Raw genomic sequence first — 18787 nt, 5'->3', positions numbered from 1 at the left:
ACTCTTTCCATATCAGTGCTCCTTCTTTCCCTTCCCAAGCCCACATTGATCTCAGGAATTACCCCTCAACCCAACAGCCAAGCCTTGAGAATGCCTTTGGCCTGTCCCATCTCCTGAGCAGCTCTGGTTTCAATTCATCCAGGCAGAAATGGGAGGTGAACACTCAAAAGCAGCACCTAAAGCTCTTCTGGGTAAGAGGCACTTTGCAGTACAGTTGCAATGGTGACAGGCCCCAGCCACTTTACTCAGCAGTGGGGATGAAAAGCTGTAGGCAGAGTTGGCCTCTCAGTCAGCTGGATGGGTTGCTGCTCTTTCTCAAGCTGACTTGAGGCATCTGAGGGCAGCCACAACACTCCCTTCCTCCCCGTGCCTACTGCAGATCAGCTTCTTCCTTGGATGAAGAGGGAGATGATGAAAGCCAATTTCCCTTTGTGCTCATGGCGAATAATTTGGAGAATTCCCCTTGTTTACTCAGAACTGTTAATGATGCGTCAGAAATTACCTCGGAGATTGTAATTAAAGAAAACGGCAGACCCCATCCCACAACCACACACACACACACACACACAGAGTCTAATCACAGCTTCATCTGCAAGCCTGGAAGCACCAGAGCAGACAGCAGCCTCCCCAGCACCCCAAGCCTGAAGAAGAACCCCCCAGAGCCCCCTAAATGGCAGAGGCTCAAAGGTGCAGTCCCCCAGCTCTGTCCAGCCCCACACTCCTCTTCAGCTACAAAATAAAGCAGCAGCAGCACTCCAGGTATCCAGGAGCTGGCGAAGCCATGAAGCCAACTGGAGGCCATCAGGAAATGAGCAGGAAGCTCAGCCCCCTTAAAACCATTTTGGAAGTGGAGCAGCTGACCTAGAAGAGTAATTAAGCTCTCAGTCATCTCCAAAATGCAGATACCCACATGCACACAGCAATGTATCTGTCAACCCCCCACCAGCCTGACCTCGGGCCTTGGTGTCTGATGGGGCTGGAGCAGAGCACAAACAGTCCTTTCTCACGGAGAATAGAGAGGAATTTGATTCGAGTTTGGTTACAGGAGGGTGCCTGGATTGCCTAATTACTCAGGAGTGACCGCTATGGAGAGGCAGCTGAGAGCTGTCTCCCTCCCTCCCTGCTCAATCCCAAGGCCAAATCTTCTTGCTTTGCCTCCTGGAGCACTCCCATGGGGTGAGCAAAGCTGCTTGTGCTGGGAGAGCAAACGAGGGTCAGGCAGGGGAATCAGCTCAGCCAAAAGCAGCCAGCTGGAGAAAAGCCATTCCCTTTCTCCACCTTAGCCAACAGCTTAGTTCTTCTAGGGCTAGTTTCAGCACTGGATTAGGGGAATGGTGGAAATGCAAATCCTTTGAGTCCCAAATTCAAGGTAGAGAAGGAGGAACAAGCTGGGTTGTCCTCATGCTTACCATCAGCAGTTGTCAGGGTGTGCAGGAGCTGTGGGGCTGCAGTAGATACTGGTTGACCCTGGCCATGACCAGACAGCATTCCATCAATACAGACAAGAGCCTGGGACTCTGGGAAGGATGCATTTGGATCACTGCTCCACTATTTCTCTATTCATCTTTGGCTGGAGAATAATTGAGGTCAGTCTTGCTTTCAGTCTCACACCAGTCCATCACCTCCCATTCCCAATGGTGCAGCGAGGCAGGATGGGGCTCTGTCTCCACTCCCATTCTCAGTATTTCTCTAAAGACCACTTAGATCTTTTAAACCCACACAGCATTTCCAAGTGAGCCTCATATCCCCTAGATCATGCTTACCCTCTCCAACAGACTCCAAATGGGAGAAGCAGCAGAGTTTTCCCTTCAAACCCCCTTGGAGGCAGGTAGGGACGTATGACTACCTGAGTCCTGGCAGCAGTTGGCCTTCTTGCAAAGCAAACCCTACAGCAGGTCCGACCACTGCCACCACAGGGCCCTGGGGCTGTTGTTTAAGCACCTCATGATCACATTTCTGCATAGACCCATTTTCTGCCTGCCTTCAAGACAGGCAAAGGTTAGCTGCCCTGTGTCTCCTGGAAAAGGATTGGATGAGTTTGGATGATGCTGCCACCCTCCAAATCCCTACAGACTAAACTTCCCAAGGCTGGAGAATCAGAGCTGGAAAAGATGAAAGCCCAGCAATAACAACAGCCTGGGATAGCTGTAGTAAGGGACCTGTTCATCAGGAAGGGTATTTCTCTCCTTCAGCAGAGGTGGTTGCAGCTCCCTCCCTCTCAGCTGGCAGCCCACAAAGGCAGGTTTAGTTCTGGGGATTTGCTGCTAATGCCCAGATCTGAAAGAAGGGCTCTCCTCCCTCCCCTCATGTTTACACACAGACAGAAAGAGCTTCCCGACAAGCAGCCCAGGATGGCAAGGCACAGCATGCCAGTCCCTGTGGTCAGCACATCTCCCCAGCCCAGCTTGTCTTCCCCTCTGGGTGAGCACAGGGCAACACAGAGCCAAGAGTGTAGTGACAGTCCTTCTATCAGTGTTCTACCTGATGACACCACAATTCCACCATTCAGGTCACTGATGCCACAGTACAGCTCGGGCAGAAGCAGCTCTGCCTCTCATCTCTCCCCCAGCCTGCTGGCTAGGCTGGGACCCCACAGGCTTTGGGACCTAAAGCAGCAAGGGGAGAAATGAACTTACCTGGGAGCTGGGGGGGGGAGTTAGACACCTAAACAAAATCAGTGAGAAACTCCTCGGTACTGCTGCTCTCCCAGCATATGCAGTTGGCCTGCGAGCTCTGGGCAGGGCAGCTGCTCCATCACAGGCACTCCAAGCTCTGGATAAGGACTGTCAGCACTCACAGTGACCAGGGCAGCACACACCCAGCATCCCAAACTCGCACTGGGACACTGAGACTTGCTCCAGCAATTCTTTATTGGGCAAAAGCATATGTAGGGACAGGGTGTCCCACCACTTGTACATACATGGCACTCACCGTGGGCATCAGGAACCCCCTCGGGCACTGGGTCCCACCCCAGCACATGCCTGCCTGGGAGGGAGAGTCCCAGTGCCACCTCGTGGGAAAGGGACGCATCGCCTCTCCCCACCACTGTCACAGCGGGAACAAACCTCCTCCTGCAAAATCCCTGGCCCTGTTGGGGAGCAGGACCCGGAGAAACTTCAAAGGACTTGGCTTGGAGGGAGGAGGGAAGTCCACGCACAGCAGAACTAGAGGCATCATGAATGAATCTGATTTTTCCCCGTCTCCAGCTCTGCTGCCCAGGCTGACTGGGAAGAGAGGATGTCACACAAGGCAGGTGTCTGGCTTCAGGCACTGGGCAGAGGGAAGAGTAGCAAGACTCACTGCCAACAGCCCAGGACCTGCTCCTGCACTCCTGTTCTCACCAAGGCTGAGCTGCAGCACCCCTTGAGGGCGCTGACTGTCCAGGGATGGAGCCTCAGGGACTGAAATACTGGTCCCATGCAGTACCTCACCCTCAGGTGAGGCAAACTCATTAATTCCCTTCTGCTCTCAGTTAGCACCAGGTTATTAAAAGAAGAGTTCTGTTAATTGTCATCAGGATGGGTCACAGACAATGAAAACTCTGCTGCACTGTGCAGTCAGAGAAATATGGAAGCTATAAATCTCCCCCACAGAAGGAATGAAGCAGTGAGCAACCCCTCATGGCTTTGAGAAATCAGCCTACAGCAACTCCCAAAAGGAGGTCTGGAAACAAATCACTATTGCTGAAACTGCTCTGGGTCTAGGACATTCCACCCCACAGACACAGAGGTGGTTCTGCTCTCTGCTCCCCCTCAGCTGTGGGACACACCAGTTTGCACTGGTGTGGTAAGGGGGAGACCCTCAATCCCTCTTGCCCCATAGCACCTCCCTCCCTGCTCTCTGATCCCAGCCAAAGAGCCGCAGCACACACAGGGAGGGAGTAAATGAGGGACAGTGGCCCTTGCACAGACTGGCACAGCGTCCTGGGTGCAGCCCTGGGTGACAGCAGTGGGGCACAGTGGGTGCCATGCAGGGCCATGCTCCTGCATTCAGGACTGTAATGGCCTGAGCACTGGATGGGCAAACTCAGCTCTGCCCTCCTGAGCTGCCAGCGAGGCTGAAGTTTGCTCTGAGCTAGAGCCAAAGAAGGAAAACAGTCTTACAAGTCCATCTGCTGGGAAAGGTATCCTTGGGCCCATACCAGGGCCAGAGGGGATTCACACTGTCCCTTTGGTCTGCAAACCTGCAATCTCCATGTCAGGGAGCAGAGGAACCTTGTCACAGTCCTGCACAACTCCAGGAAAGCAGCACTGAGGAAGGACCACACCTTTGATGGGCATCTCTGGGCTGCTGGGCAAAGGAACATCACTCCTGAGCTTTAGTCTTATTTTTCTGCTTCCATATTTTGGTCAAGCGGAACTTGTTCTTCTTCTTCTCTGGTTCCTGGCTCTCCAAAGACCCATCTGCAGGACAGGGAGCAGACACAGAGCAGGTTGAGATCCACAGCCCCAGTGCCCCCCAGTGCTCTGTAAGAGTAGAAAGGGCCCTTACCCAACTTCTGGATCATGTCTGCCAACATCTGGTCCTCCTCCTGCTCTCTGTAATGGAACAGCATGGTATGAGAGAACTTTGCCATGTTCATGACAAGGTGGTAGACACCAAAACCTGCTGTTATTCCCCCAGAAATGACCAACCTCCATAGCAGACCTTGAGCTGGGTGCAGGAAAAACCCAACGATTAGAGGAGTCCTAGTCATTAGCAAATTCCATCTGGTTCCCTTGAAAGCATAGGCCTGTGTGGGGGTTTCCAGACCTTGGCCCTTCTCCCAGCTAGCCTATGAATCATCTGAGTTCACAGAGTGGTGAGACACCACCACCACACCCAAGGAGATGAATGAAGGCTGAGACAATGGCAGCTCAGGGTGCTGTGGAGGTGCTCACTGCAATGGGGGACAAGCATGCTGCCATCACCACCCTGGGCCTGGGCATTACTAGAATCCACAAGCTGGACTTGGTGCCCTGAGGTCAAGAAACAGAGGCTGCTCTCAGCATCAAGAGGCATGAATCCAGCTACTTGACACAGCAGTCTTCCTTTGAACTTGGGAAGGATCCAACTCTTGGCTACAGTTGTTCTTTCACTTGTTGAAGCAGATGAACACATTCCTGGCTTCATGTTCCTAGAGTCCTCCTGCAGCTCCCATACTGCCTCCAGCCTCTCCCTCTCTTCCCCTCCCTTCTACATTTTCACAGCTCTTGTTCTCACAGCAGCACTAGCTTCAGAGAGCATTGAACATGGCTGCAATCCTGATCTGTTTCCAACAGCTGCCACAAATGCAAAGAGAGCAGCATTTGGGACAAAATGGTTGGTGACAGGTGACCACCCACTTCTTATGGAGCAGAAGGCTGGACTACAGCCACTCATCCACCCCTACAGCCTGGACAGCAGTGGAAATATAATGGAAATCATCCTTGGTGTTGGCTTATTTCCCACCATCTGAGGGCCCTCACCTGAGTCTGTCCTCATCCAGGCACTCCACAATACTATTCCGATCATTAACCGTGTTTAGGTATGACTCCAGCAGCTCCTTCTCGCGCTCCTTCTCCCTGGGGGTCTTCAGTTCCTCTGCACAAGACAAGAGAAGCTCATCTCACAGCTACAGGTAATACCTCCTCACTGTGCCTCCTGCCTCCACCCTGCTCCAGCAAGTCTCTCTCACAGGCACAAATCCTCACACTGAGGGACACATCTCACACCCCCCCAGAAGGCTGAGGTGGGTTGGATGTTACAGGGAGTCTGCACCTGACAGCCTGACAGTCAGGAGACACCCTGCAGTGCCCCTGCATCCCAGGGCTGGCACATAAACTGGAGGCTGCACACAGCCTGGGGCCAGCAGGACTCACAGTGTAGCTGGTCCTTACCTGACTTGCTCATGAGGTGTCGTAGCTCCATCTCAATATTCCACTGCTGCTCCTCCAGCTCCTGCTGCTTCATCCTGGAAGGAACCACACAAGTGATGCACACTGCCCTGCCATGCCCCAGGGCTGAACCATTCTCATATCATGCTACAGCCTCATCTCTGTGTTGCCCACCACCTGGGCAGGGGCTGGGGGGTCAGGGGAAATCTTCCTGCATCACATTTGTGAAGTTTCCCTCCCCACAAGCTCATCACAGACCATCAGCTAATACATCAGGATGCTGGCAGTTCTCCCATAGACATCCTCAACCCTCCTCATCCCACCAACTGGCACATCATGATTTTGGGTTGCCACACTCCCCCTCCTTCACTGCTCACTGCTCACACTGCACACAAGCAGATGGGTGAATTTCTGGTTGTACTCACTTGTACATCAGCTCTGACTCCTGTCTGAGCAGCAGCTGTTTCTCATGGATCAGTTTGAACCAATCCACCATAAGAGCATCCTCGGATTCATCTGCAAAGCAGACAAAGGGCAAGACTCCTTCAGAGGCTGCTCAGCTCAGTCCCCCTGACTTACACACACAAACTCTTGAGGGAGAGCCTAGGATGACTTATATGAGCCACAGGCAACCTCAAGTGAAAACAGATGACCTTTGGAACTCCTGGGTACAAGGGATGCAGGTCACACCCTGCAGATTCAAGGAAGCTGCTCACAGATGCTCTGCTACAGGACACCCAGCTCATCTTCCATGTGGCTGCCTCAACTCTGCCCTTCTGCATGAACCCACTAAGCCCTGGGAAATTGGATTCAGCCAGGATGGCCAGCCTGGCTTGGGATTCAAAAGCCACATTAACAGTGGCCTTCCACTCCCAAAGCTCTCCAATCCTCAACCAAATTAACACATAACCTTGCTCGAACAGTAGGCTATGAAACAGCCAGTGAAAGTTCAAAATTCCCAGGGCTCTATCTTTCTATACCAGGTACCTTTGGCAACCTGGTGCCTCACGTGTAGCATGAGCTCCTCAAAATGGAGCCAAGAATGCCCGGGGGTAGGACATGAGCCTCACACCTCCCCACCATAACAGAGCTGGCACGTGGTCTCCTTTACCTCCCTCGCAGGCACGCAGCTGCTTCTCCAGATCCACTCCTTTCAACTCCAGCTCATCCAGCTGCTTCTCAATGCCACGAACTTTCTTCTGGATTTCCTCCTCAGGAAGGTAGTCTGGGTGCAGCTAGGAAAATAAATGCAGGACCAAATACAGCTCAGTGCCCTCAGACTGCCTGCTGAGATCACAGCCCCAGAGATGGGAAAGGGCTTAAGGAGCCCAACTGCAGATCCACGTCCTGGAAGGGCCAAGTCAGCAGAGCTGAAGAGCTGTCTGCTCACCACAGAGCAATGGCCACTGCAACACTACAGACCTGTGATACATTTGCTGTGGGTGATAACTCTACCCACACTTGTCAGTCCACAGACATTCTCCCTCTTTTGCTGAGGGACACAATGTCTACCATAATTTTGTTTGGCTGTGTCTCATTCCAGCTGCTATTGTGTCCATGCATGGGTGATAACCAGCAGCCTCTCCACCTTGTCTCTGCCCCAAAGCTTTTCACCCTTTAACTGGGAATTCAGATAAACCCTCCCAATAAGACAAACATAAATCTGGGCAAGCACTCCAGCAGGATACTCAACAACCCCAGCTTGGTCCCCTTACACCTGGTTTCCAGCCATACCTTGGTCGGGGACACCACGGGAGACACATATTTGCTTTTCAGATCAAGGTTTAGAACTAGAAGGAAGAAAAAAAATTAACAAAGAACACCACAACAACTTTTAAATAATTTTATGGTGTGGGACGTTGCCTACACCACACCAGAGCACAACCCAGTCACAGGGTGCTGCTTTCATCTCCAGGGCACAGACAGTCAGCTAACTCAGGTGTGACTTTGGAGCTTCCACCCGAGAATATTGACTTCCATGTTCACTCACTATCTTGTTATAACCCAAAGATATTTATTGTGGTGAAAGCCACCACTTATTAAGCTTCCAAAGTATAGCACAGAAAGGCTAGTTTACCTTCACAGGAAACACCAAGACATACTTAAAAACATCCCTCTGGTGCTCTTGTACAAAGAAGTATCAGTAAATACTGATGAAACAAAGATGGTCTAGGGGACCTCAACATAGGTCTCATGAAACTAAGGTTCAATTCCTCCCACAAAACACTTCCTAGGTGAGAAGTCCCCTAGGCCCTGCTACACAGCATTATTTAGGCCCTGGACACCTATTAAAATCAATCCTTAAGCAATGTGTATTTGTTCCACTGTGCTTCAGCTTCCTCTGCCCAACTGTGCTGCAAGGATAACTACAGAATAGTGTGAGGTATTTGGATACCCGAGGGGCTGGGCTGGATAATTACCACAGAGAGAGAACAGAGGTGTACGTGGATGATGTGATAAGGAAGGAAAACTCTAGTATCAAAAGCACATGGCTGTAAGAAAGGCAGCAGCAGTGCAGGTTCAGCACACACAAGAAGAAAGACAGGACAGACAGACTAAAGGAGCCTCATGAGAGTCTCTGACAATTGAGGAAGAGCTCAAGGACAGTTCTCCAATTGCCCAGCCCTTGCCCTACTGTGCTTTCTAGGAGGACTGCAAAAGGAGAAGGTGCTGGATGTGGCAATCAGCTGTGTTGTCCCTGCACTGCCTCCATCAGGGATCTCTTCCCTCTGGATGCTGCTGGTTTTCTGCCCTGTACACTACCTGCAACTTGCACTTCTCTTAAAGGTTCCCCCAAGAGGGACCTGGCCTGCCACGAGCTGTCTACCTGATCATTTCCTCCCTCCCCCAGCTCAGCCCTGCATCTCCAGGCTCCTTCTGAGTGACCTCTGCAGCACCTCCAACCAAGGCAGAAAGCTGCACCACTGATGGTGAGAAGGCCAAGGTCACTAGAGCGGATCAGGTAGTAAAACGACACTCTCTGACCAGCTCAGGGTCTGATATCCCCTGATATCCTCAAGTTCCGGCCTGACAGACACAGGATGGGCTGGCTGCTTGCCAGCAAACTGGAAGTAGGACAGTTGGCAAGAAAACCCTGGAGCCTCCTTTCTCAACAGAAAAACATTACCTGTGCCAAAGAAAACAAATGATCTACAGAAACACTCACCATCCACAGCCCCACACAACACACAGGACCAAGGGCAGGAACAGTAGCTGACTGTTCTCTGAGTGCTGAGGTAAACACATACACAGAGGAGCAACAAGCCTGTCCTCAGTGCACAGACTGCCCAGAGACAGCAACAGGAAAACACCTTTCACATGGCAGACTTGGACATGGGTGAAAAGTGGGGAGAGACTGCTGGGAAAGTTTCTGGTAGTGGCACTCCCCAACAGCAATCATTAAGCTTTAGAAAGAGGGATATAAACGTGGCCTCCCTTATCTTAACAGCTCACTTCCTGGGAGAGACTAATGCTGAACCTTGTGGCTGAGTCTGAGGGAAAAGGAGATGGAAAGTTTTGGGAAAGTAATGCAAAGGAGGCACACTAAACTTTTAGAAAGGACAACACAACTGGAGTTTGAATGTTTTGTAGCTGTTAGAGGTGCCGGGTAAGGACAATGCTGCAACCAGCTAACAAACAATGCAGCATGAGGCCACTGAGCCATTGGAACCCATCCTGCTTGCTCTGAGTCAGGGCTGAGCTCTGCTGTGAGGATCTTCTAGTCCAGGCAGATAAGACATGGCTAGACAGGGCAAGAAAAGGGGAGAACCAAGAAGCTGAGCAAACAGAGCAGCAGCAAACATCAGATGAGTTACTGAAAATTTCATTTGCATCGTGCTGGGATATGCCACAGCAAGGACAACTGGGTCATGGAGGAAAGGTACACAGTAAAGCTGTGGCTGAACATACAGGAGTAAGAAACCGGATTAAGAGTAGGGACAAACTGGTCAGAACTTGTCAGGACATCTCTGAAAGTGCAAGAAACAGCAGCCTTGGCTCCTGCTACTGTGGCTCCTGCCAGATGGAGTCTCTGGCTGACAGTTCTCTGCATTCCTTTTATTTCCCAAAGCCACTCAACTGAAGAGGAACAGAGACATCAACTAGATCCCAGTTCCCCGAATTAGGAGATGGTCTTCTTCATAGTCTTCAGTCTAAAGAATGACAGGACAGTGACCTGGACAAATTCCTACTTTAATTTCCTCCTTTCCCACTGAATTGTCTGGCCTGGCTGGTTCCTGCTTAGGCCAAACTGGCTAATAAAAATTAATGACACAGATACTTCCCCCATGACAACAGCCACAGGATTAACCACAGAAAACTCAAGGACCATTCAGGGTGTTCCCCAACAGTGCAGAGGAGACCATGCCTTTCAGTAGGCAGAAGAGACCTTACCTGTGTCAGTATTTATCTTCAACTGGTTGCCATCTTTCTCTTTCTTGGTAGAGCCCCCAGGATTTTCCCAGTCTTGCTCTGAATTCTTACAGCTCCTGATAAGATCTGAGCTGGGGATCAACAGCTTCTTCCTGAAGCCACCAGATGAAGCTGGATTAAGAACAACAGACAGGTTTTGGGTAAGAAATTTCAACCCTCATCTCATAAAAATCCCTTTACTGCCCAATCTCTCTAGCACTCACCACTAGCCACCTCCATTCCTAGTCCTAGTTCTCCTCTCTTGATGATAAATGAAGGGCACAAGCCCAAAGTAAACAGGGAAAACACATTGATTACAAGGAGAAGAGGAGAATAAACAGCTGGGAAGAGAATAAACAGTTGGGAACCATCACCAAGATTTCTCACCATTACACAATCATGCAAGACAGAGTAAGTGAAATCTTGCTGGCTGTCTTGCAGAAGAAAGGCACCCTGTGAAGACCAAGTCCCTCTCCTTGGGGATGGATGGCTCTTCAAACAAAGGCACCACAGGCCCAAAACAGGTGCAGAAAGCAAAGATCCCTGACAGCAAGGCACAATCTCCACCACCATGTTCCTCACAGCACTAATGCCTGTCTCCTGTCTGATGAGCAAACAGAAGGCAAAGCTTTTACTCTTCATACCAGAGTCCTGGTTTGCTGGTGGGACAACTAATGAACTTGGCTTTGTCTCCTTGTGTGCTGGGCTCCCTGTTCCCACCTGGGAGTTATCAGTAGGTTTCTTAGAGCCACCTTGGTCTCTGCAAAGAGAAAGACAAAGGTAGGAAACCATGCCTCTTGCAGAATGATTCACAGGAAGAGTTCTGGACAACCTGGGCTGGATATCCATCTGGGATGGGCACACTTTTCTAAGCAGAGTCCAGCAATTTGAAATATGCTTTCCCTCCCCAGAAATGAAAGCCTTTGTCTTTTCCATCAAACTGATGAAAGCAGAAGCATTAAAACACAGGAGCTCTTCCCTCCTATGTGCACACAGACCTGCAGCACAAACACAGGAGCAAGCATGGACATCCCCATTCACTTGTCATGGAGACCCACCAGCTCCAAGACACTCACTTGTTGGCTACAGGTTTCAACAGAGATCTCCAGTCTGCTGGGCTCTCAGACTTGTCTTCACCAACATTTGTACTTCCTAAAGAAAGGAACATAGCAAGATAATATCAGATCCAATAAAAAGAAACAAGCCAGATTTGAGTCTTGAGAGGATCTTAGGAGATAAGCCATGCACTGGGGCAGATACTATGATGTTACTACAGCAAACCAGCACCAGTTCAACAAGTTTAACATGGACAGAGTCAAATACAATATAGTGTAAATAATCTTGGTGGCATTTTCTGCCTTTCAGCTCAAATGCTTTAAAACCTACACGGCCACAGAGTGAATGAAGAAGCACATTCAACAGCAACACAACTTAGAGACCAAAGGATGGGGCAGGAAGGGGGAGATACAGAAAACCCACAAAGTCACAGCAAACTGCAGACAGACACTGCTTCTAGCCCAAAGGACAGGGCATCTGGAAGGGGCTGAGACTCTGGGAACCCCCAAAACATAATCCCTTGGCTGACTGCTCAGTCATCACAGTGGAAGCTTAGTTCAAACCAGACAAGGAGGCTGGGTGAGCCCCAACTGCAATCACAAAATCATCCTGAAGTTCTGGCAAGGTGTCCCATCAGGGAATGTCTACCTAAGCCTCTGAAAACCACCATAATACTAGTGTTTGATGACAGCAAGTACAACTTCAAACACCTGGAGTTCCCCAGAGTAGCAAAACTCCCCATGCTAGAGGGAGCAATTGCACAGGGATAAGTGGAGGTGTGTTGAACCCCAGAACTCAGAAAACCCTTATGTGGTGGTACAGACAGAAAGTACAGGAGTCATGGACACATTTGTTGTACTGGTCCAAGAGAAAGGCATCAAGTTGGCATGTTATGTCGAGGCAGAGTTGTGTGCAGATCACTCATCCTCACCTTTGGTGCCTTTTGACTCTGGCTTGTGCACAGAGTCAGGTTTGCTGGCAGCCTGGTTCTTGGGCAGAGGGTCTGTAATCTTTTCCTGCTTTACAGCTGTGGACCCTGTTTTGCTGGACTCTGCTTTTGGAGATGGACTGTGACTCTGAGAATGGGTGGGAGAAAACTTGCCACTGCAAAAGAAGAACAACCTAGTGAGTGTTTTTGAAAGGATGGACTTTTTTGTATTGGCCTCTGTTCCAAATATTTGTATGTGTCCCTCTACATGCCTTTAAATCTGAGCCACAAAAGCAGTCAGGACAAAGGGAAGAAAGATGCAGGGACTTCTCCAAATTATCCCAAGGAACATCTTGGCAGTAAAAAGAGCAAGAGAAATAGTACTTACCTGATGGATGCTGAGGGGCTCGTGGAATTGAGTCCTCCTGGTCTGTTTGAAGAAGTGTTTGATCCAGACAGAGCCTGCATAATATGGTTACGTGCCTTATCCTTCTGACTGACCTCAGCAGTGGTTCTGGCAGGGGCAGTTTTATCAGGGCCATCAGGAGACAGGACTGGTTTTTGAGTGTCAGAAGTTTTATTGCTAGAGGACTCTAATGACCTAAAGAAGTTTTCTCGTGCTTGCTGTGTTTTTGTGGTGGTGCTTGTCCAGAGAGACCCTGATGTACCTTCACGGTGATCTGCTTTATTCCCCAACGAGGTACCTTTGCAGTCTGATTTATTTACAGCTGAAGAGGACCACGGAGTATTTACACTTTTGAAGCCAGAGCTTCCAGAAGATGAAACAGGTGGCTTGGTTGAATTAGTGAGGCCTTCCTGGCTGGGTTTCTTCAACACCTGCTCTTGTTTCTTGGGTTCTGTGGCTTTCTGGAACACCCTGGCAGCATTAGGGGCTGGGGTACTCTCAGGTTTGTTCTCAGTGCTGTGGAGACTGGAGATCTGGCCATTTTCTGACTGCTGGTGGCTGGTACAGATGAAGGTACCAGGCTCAGGACCAGCTTTGTAACTTCCAGGGAGAAGAATGTTCCAACACTGCCTGCACCTGCAGATACAGAAGTCTCAGAAACATCCTCCAGAGTACTGGGAGGCCACTGACACACACCTTAGAGTGCAGGCACAACGCCACCATCCACACAGGGAGGGTGATGGTACCACACTGGTAGTGAGCAGACCTTGTGTGCAGGCACCAAAACAGAGGGTGCTGATAGCACAGCCTGAAGTAGGAAAGTTGTGATTGAAAATAGACCTGTGCAGTGAGTTTCCCTTATGCACAGGCCAAGACCAAGCCCAGGTTGCCTCCACTCTGAAAAAAATGACCCACACTACCCTCCCTCCAGTCCCAAAGGAACCAGGCTGGCCCTCTGTGACCCACAGGGCTGTGCCCCCACTGTGAACATAACTCAACATAAGAAGGACATCCCCCAATAAGAAGGACATGGAACTGTTGGAGCAAGTCCAGGGGAGGCCACAAAGCTGATCAGAGAACTGGAGCACCTTCCCTCTAGGCTGAAAAAGCTGGGGCTGTTCAGCCTGGAGAAGAGAAGGTTATGTGAAGACCTCAGAGCAACCTGCCAGGAGCTGAAGGGGCTCCAGGGAAGCTGGAGAGGGACTCTTGGTTATGGACTGCAGTGACAGGACAAGGAGTAATGGGGATAAATTGAAAGAGGAGAAATTTAGATTAGATATTAGGAAGGTTTTCCTTGTGAGGGTGGTGAGACACTGTCCCAGGTTGCCCAGGGAGGCTGTGGCTGCCCCAACCCTGGCAGTGTTCAAAGCCAGGTTGGCTAAAGCCTTGAGCAACCTGCTCTGGTGGGAGGTGTCCCTGCCCAGGTCAGGGGGTTGGGGCTGGATGATCTCTAAGCTCCATTCCAACCCCTTAACATATTATGAAACTATGAAGAGCTGCTGTACCTGAAGCAGTTCCTGTGGTAGAGCTTCCCATCGACCAAGTAGCGCTGCACCAGGTGCACATGTTTCCCACAGACCCCACAGCTGCTGCTGGGGACATTCCCACTCTCTGCCAGGACCCTTTTCTGTGGGGAGAAGCAGTGGGTGAGCAGGTAGCATCATGGCCCCAAATACAGCTACAAATCTCCTAGGCAGGCAAGTGTTTGGCATGCACAGCCATCAACTAGGACAGAGAAGTGATATCCAGAAAATCCCTTCTCCTTCTAACTCCTTGCTTATAGGAAGTGGAAGGAAGGACAGAGTATGAGGAACATGTTCCCACAAAGCCAGAGTGTCCTGTCTGTAGGAAACTGAAGTGCAAAGGTCTCTGATTTGAATTGGCTGGGAAAGGGCTTCTCTTCTTCTACCCTGTTGTCATCCCTACTCTGCTTTGAAACTGGGTCCAAGAATTGAATCAATATTTTCTAGCAAAAATAATACAACCTGTTAAAAATCTCTATCCCCACTATCTAGGAACAGCATACCCATGTCCTAAGACACCCATGTCCATCACTAGATGAGTCCCAGCTGACTGATGGCTTTCCAATGACTCCACCTCAATCTGTGCAGCAACCAGACCTCTGGATTAAATCCTTTATAGTGAGCAGAGAATTGAGAGACTAAGTCATTACGACCAGGAGCCTTGAACTAGACTAATACTCCATATCTCACTGAACAGATTTAAGGTGTAGAGAACACCCCAAAACATTTCTTACTGTGGTGACTGGGGAAGTTTCTTTCGGCTTAGCTCTGGCTGGTGGGTGGGCAGGAGGCAGTTTTGGTGGCACTGGTTTAGGAGGCTCTGAAACAGTTTTCTTTCCAGGATGCTGCTCCAAAGGTTCAGAGGAAGGACGCTTGATTCCAGCCATGCCTCCAACTGGAAGATTGGAAGAATGGAAGATTTTAAGGGAAAATAAGGAAAAAAGGGCTTAGGAGTAATTTACAAAATAAGAATATCCAAAGGGAACTGATGGATAACATGCAAAGCACACAAGGAGGCACAGACTTCCTTCATGAGCAGTTCCATACTGGAGTGAGGAGCAAGAGGCAACAAGTGAATTGTACCAACATTCAGCTGAAACTGCTGATTTTCTTTTTGTCTCAGGGAATTCCATGAAGGAGGAATGAAGAAGTGGAAAAACATAAAACGCCACCCATCAATGACATGAACAGGACTTTGGGTTTGCCACTCCAGACCTCAGTTTGGCTGGCAGTGAGCACCACTGAAACAGGCCCTGCTGGTAGATGTTATGGCTAAGGAACTGAAGCACAGTGAGTTTGCTTTGTTCAAGGTGCTATGCTCCAGACTTCCTACACACCCTGAACCCTCACTGAACACCCACGTCCACATTTGGGATTCTCATGGAGCAAACAGGCTTGTCATATGCAGAAATGATCACAAAAAATGGGTAATTCTACAAAGACTTGGAGGTGCTGTGGTGATGCTGATGTGGAAACCAAGACTTGCCACAAGCAGCCTGCAAATGCCCAATTCTCTTTTCTTTGCAGATGAAATAAACCCCCTCAAAACTCACTACAAGTGGAGAAAAGAGAATCTCCAACACACTTCAGTCAAGCAAGGAATGATGCCCCATGCCCTGGGAGACAACCCTGGGAAATAAGGCTCCATGTAAAGTTTTCCAGACAAGACCCCCTGACTGTCTCATGGGGATGTTGTTTTTGCACCACTTCCTACTCTGAATGAGATGTCTCTGTGTTCCTTGTGGGATATTTGAGCCACAGCTTCACTTTAGGAGCAACCAATTAAATGGCCACTCGTCTGAAAAGAGATTATACCCCTGTCAGTAAACACAGAGAGAGTCTGGGCAGGGAGCAGAGAGGAAGCCCAGTTCCCAGCAGTCTTCCCATAGGAGAACTAACTATCCAAATAAACACCCAGGGCTTCTACCACAGTGACCAGGGACTGGTGACAGCCGATCCAGTAAACAGTTCAGACTGGGGCTGCCCCCTCACTTCCCACTTGTGCCATTTATTGGATTCCCAAAGTGGTGGCTTCAGCTCTGTTCTTCTGCAAATGCACCTCAATCAAACATTTTCTGCTCACCCTCCCTGTCCTCCTGTGTCCAGCTTATTTCATGGTCCTGCTGGAGCCCATTTGCAGGCCATGGCTGTGATTCTATGACACTGCTTGGTGTCAGAGGGCACATTCCTGGCTGGGCTCATTTTCAGACACACACATTCACCCCAGCAACAGGAATGCAACCAAAGTGTTTTGTGGGACACTAGAGAGTATAAAAATGTGCTGTGCTTGATGACATGGTAGGCAAGATGCAGGGGGGAGGAGGCAAATACCCCAACCTGACCCAGATTCTCACCACTTGGCACAAACACAATGGAATTTGTTTGACTCTCATCAGAACGGTTTTAAAAACAAGAAACAAAAAATGGAGAGGGGGAGGGAAGAAGTTGTGGAGGGAGAAAAAAAGTAAATGTGTAAAGAGGTGGAGAAGGGGGAAGAGCTTAGACATTAAAGGCAACTCTCAGAGTGTGCTGTGCTTTCTCTACGAGATGTGAGACATTTTCCAAACATATCTCTTTTCTCCATCTAAATTTGCCTTAACCAGTTAAGTCATTCATGTCCCACTTTTAAAAGTTTCCTCTGGAGGAACCTGTGAAATTGGTTTATTATTTCATTTTGTATCCACTTAAAGCCAAATATAAACCAAGTCTACAGTAACTCTCCTGTGAGCCCAGATAAACTCTCCAGTACATAAATATAATGCCTTGGCCTGTTTTATGTTTGACAAAATTGCTATCATGACTATGCCAGTTAAGGTGATAATTTTCTTCTCCTTTCTTCTATCAGTACTGCTGTGCTGTACAAGCAGTACCATGGATGCACTTCCATTGGCACAGCCTCACAGACAAGCTCAGCCTTGTTAGATTCCATGTTCTCACCAGCCCTCCGGTGTGGAAAAGACTGGAACAGGGGTGGAGGTGATGAAGAAAGGAAAGCTGAGGTGGGGACCATGGAGAGGAACCTTCTGTGCTCCTGTCTGGCTAGACCATAAGAAATTTTACACTGTACTTTAAATTTTAAGGCAGTAGTTTTCAAGGCAAGGCCCTGTACCCTTCCAAGAGCACTGGTGCTATTTCAGGCTGGTGTGTAGAGGTTCTGATCAACCAGTGAAATAATTTTGGTACCAAAAGGCCTCCATGAAATCTATTTTGCTTTTCCAGGCTTGTTAGGAGGCAAGGAAAAGCATGAAATTGTTAAGAGGCAATGTGTGTGTCACAGTAAATCTATTTTCATATCTTTCTACTCTCCAAGATGGACCACAGAACTGGAAATGTCCCTGACAGAAATGTGAGTTTCTGTCTATATGATTAACTAAATAAACATATTGAAATGTAATAAATCCTTTCCCAACCCTCCAGGGAATATGGTACTTACTAGGAGACCGTCCATGGAAGTAGTTGTAATACTGGGAAACATAGGTAAGGATGCTCAGCCTGTCTGGTACCTTCAGAGCAACCATATCCTCTGCATCCAACAATGCTGGGATCCCCAGCTCCTCCTCCGCCACGCGAAATGCCTAGAGAGGAAGGCAAAAAAAAGAGGGTCTTGTCCATCCCAGGCAGCAGAGCTGCTTCTCATCAGAAGCAAGAACCTGCACTGCAAACAGCCTCACTCAAATGATAACTCTACTGGGGAACAGCTGCACCAGTTTAACTCCTACATCGTGCGGCCGCTACAGGAATCGATGGAGTCGTGGCTTCCAGCCACTGCCGGAGAAATCCAGGCAGGGAGCCAGAAATCTGGCCTGGCAAGCTGGCTGTAGCTGACTGCACGGGAACTCACCTGGGCTTCCCCTGCTCTTCCTCCAGCCTGCCTCTGTCTGGAAGTGCACAGCTGCAAAGCCAGGCCTGGCAGAAGGGGATGTGTCAGTCCAGGCTGGCAGACTCGCTTCCAGGCTTCCAGCCCAACCTGGAGCACTCGCCAATTAACCGTAGGCTGGTAGGGGCTTGCAGGCAGCTTTCATCTCTGAATGCTGTGCAAATGTTAAAGCTTCCTGCCTATTAATGCCTGCTCTTCCCCATCTGAAAACGGGAGATCTTGGGCTGCAAGAGGGACCCCTCTCTCCCAGACTAGACAAGAGGAAGAGAGGTATAATGCAGAAGAATCCACAATACCTAGTTCCCTTCCAACTTAACTGTTTCCATGCTGCCCAACATGTATTTGGGGCAAATATTCCTTTGTGGTGCTCTCTGCTTTGAAACTGCAGGATCAAAGGCAGGTAAAGGAGGCAAAAGCTATTTTCTTTTGCCTCTGAACAAGAGCCATTACTAGAGGACCAAAAAGAAATTACAACATCCATGAATTCAGCAACTTTGCCCTTGCTCAACTCAGCGTAAGGCTTTTACTAAGGACTTCCTCCAGCCCTCTTTCTTCCCAGCTTATAGGAAAAAATCGTTTCCCTCCTTCTTTGGAGCATGCCAACACAGCAAAGCAAAACAGCACTTGCAGGACCAGAGGCACAAGGAAGGCTATTGCTGAAGCTCACAGTGAAAGGGTTACAGAATGAGTGGAATAGATTAAAACCCTCCACATCTGACCTCTGGCACGGAC

At 49.4% G+C, this 18787-nt stretch overlaps 1 protein-coding gene across 1 annotated transcript in view; it reads right to left on the bottom strand.

Moving 5' to 3' along the window:
• Positions 1-4305: 4305 nt before the first annotated feature.
• Positions 4306-18787, bottom strand: part of MICALL2 (MICAL-like 2) — a gene marked incomplete at its 5' end in the record, with an annotated part of 17031 nt that continues 2549 nt past the window's right edge. Inside the window, 15 exons of the mRNA XM_009070240.1 lie at positions 4306-4403; positions 4492-4538; positions 5448-5562; positions 5859-5932; positions 6281-6371; positions 6967-7090; positions 7590-7645; positions 10248-10397; positions 10910-11025; positions 11342-11417; positions 12253-12425; positions 12638-13291; positions 14161-14282; positions 14913-15073; positions 17612-17753. Of these exons, the coding sequence (XP_009068488.1) occupies positions 4306-4403; positions 4492-4538; positions 5448-5562; positions 5859-5932; positions 6281-6371; positions 6967-7090; positions 7590-7645; positions 10248-10397; positions 10910-11025; positions 11342-11417; positions 12253-12425; positions 12638-13291; positions 14161-14282; positions 14913-15073; positions 17612-17753 (2199 nt within the window). The remainder of the gene's footprint in view (positions 4404-4491; positions 4539-5447; positions 5563-5858; positions 5933-6280; positions 6372-6966; positions 7091-7589; positions 7646-10247; positions 10398-10909; positions 11026-11341; positions 11418-12252; positions 12426-12637; positions 13292-14160; positions 14283-14912; positions 15074-17611; positions 17754-18787) is intronic.

Source organism: Acanthisitta chloris, unplaced genomic scaffold (genome assembly GCF_000695815.1).
Source record: "Acanthisitta chloris isolate BGI_N310 unplaced genomic scaffold, ASM69581v1 scaffold25702, whole genome shotgun sequence".
Classification (NCBI taxonomy): Eukaryota; Metazoa; Chordata; class Aves; order Passeriformes; family Acanthisittidae; genus Acanthisitta; species Acanthisitta chloris.
The sequence above is the reverse complement of the archived record's forward strand: the minus strand, read 5'-3'. Positions and strand labels throughout refer to the sequence as shown.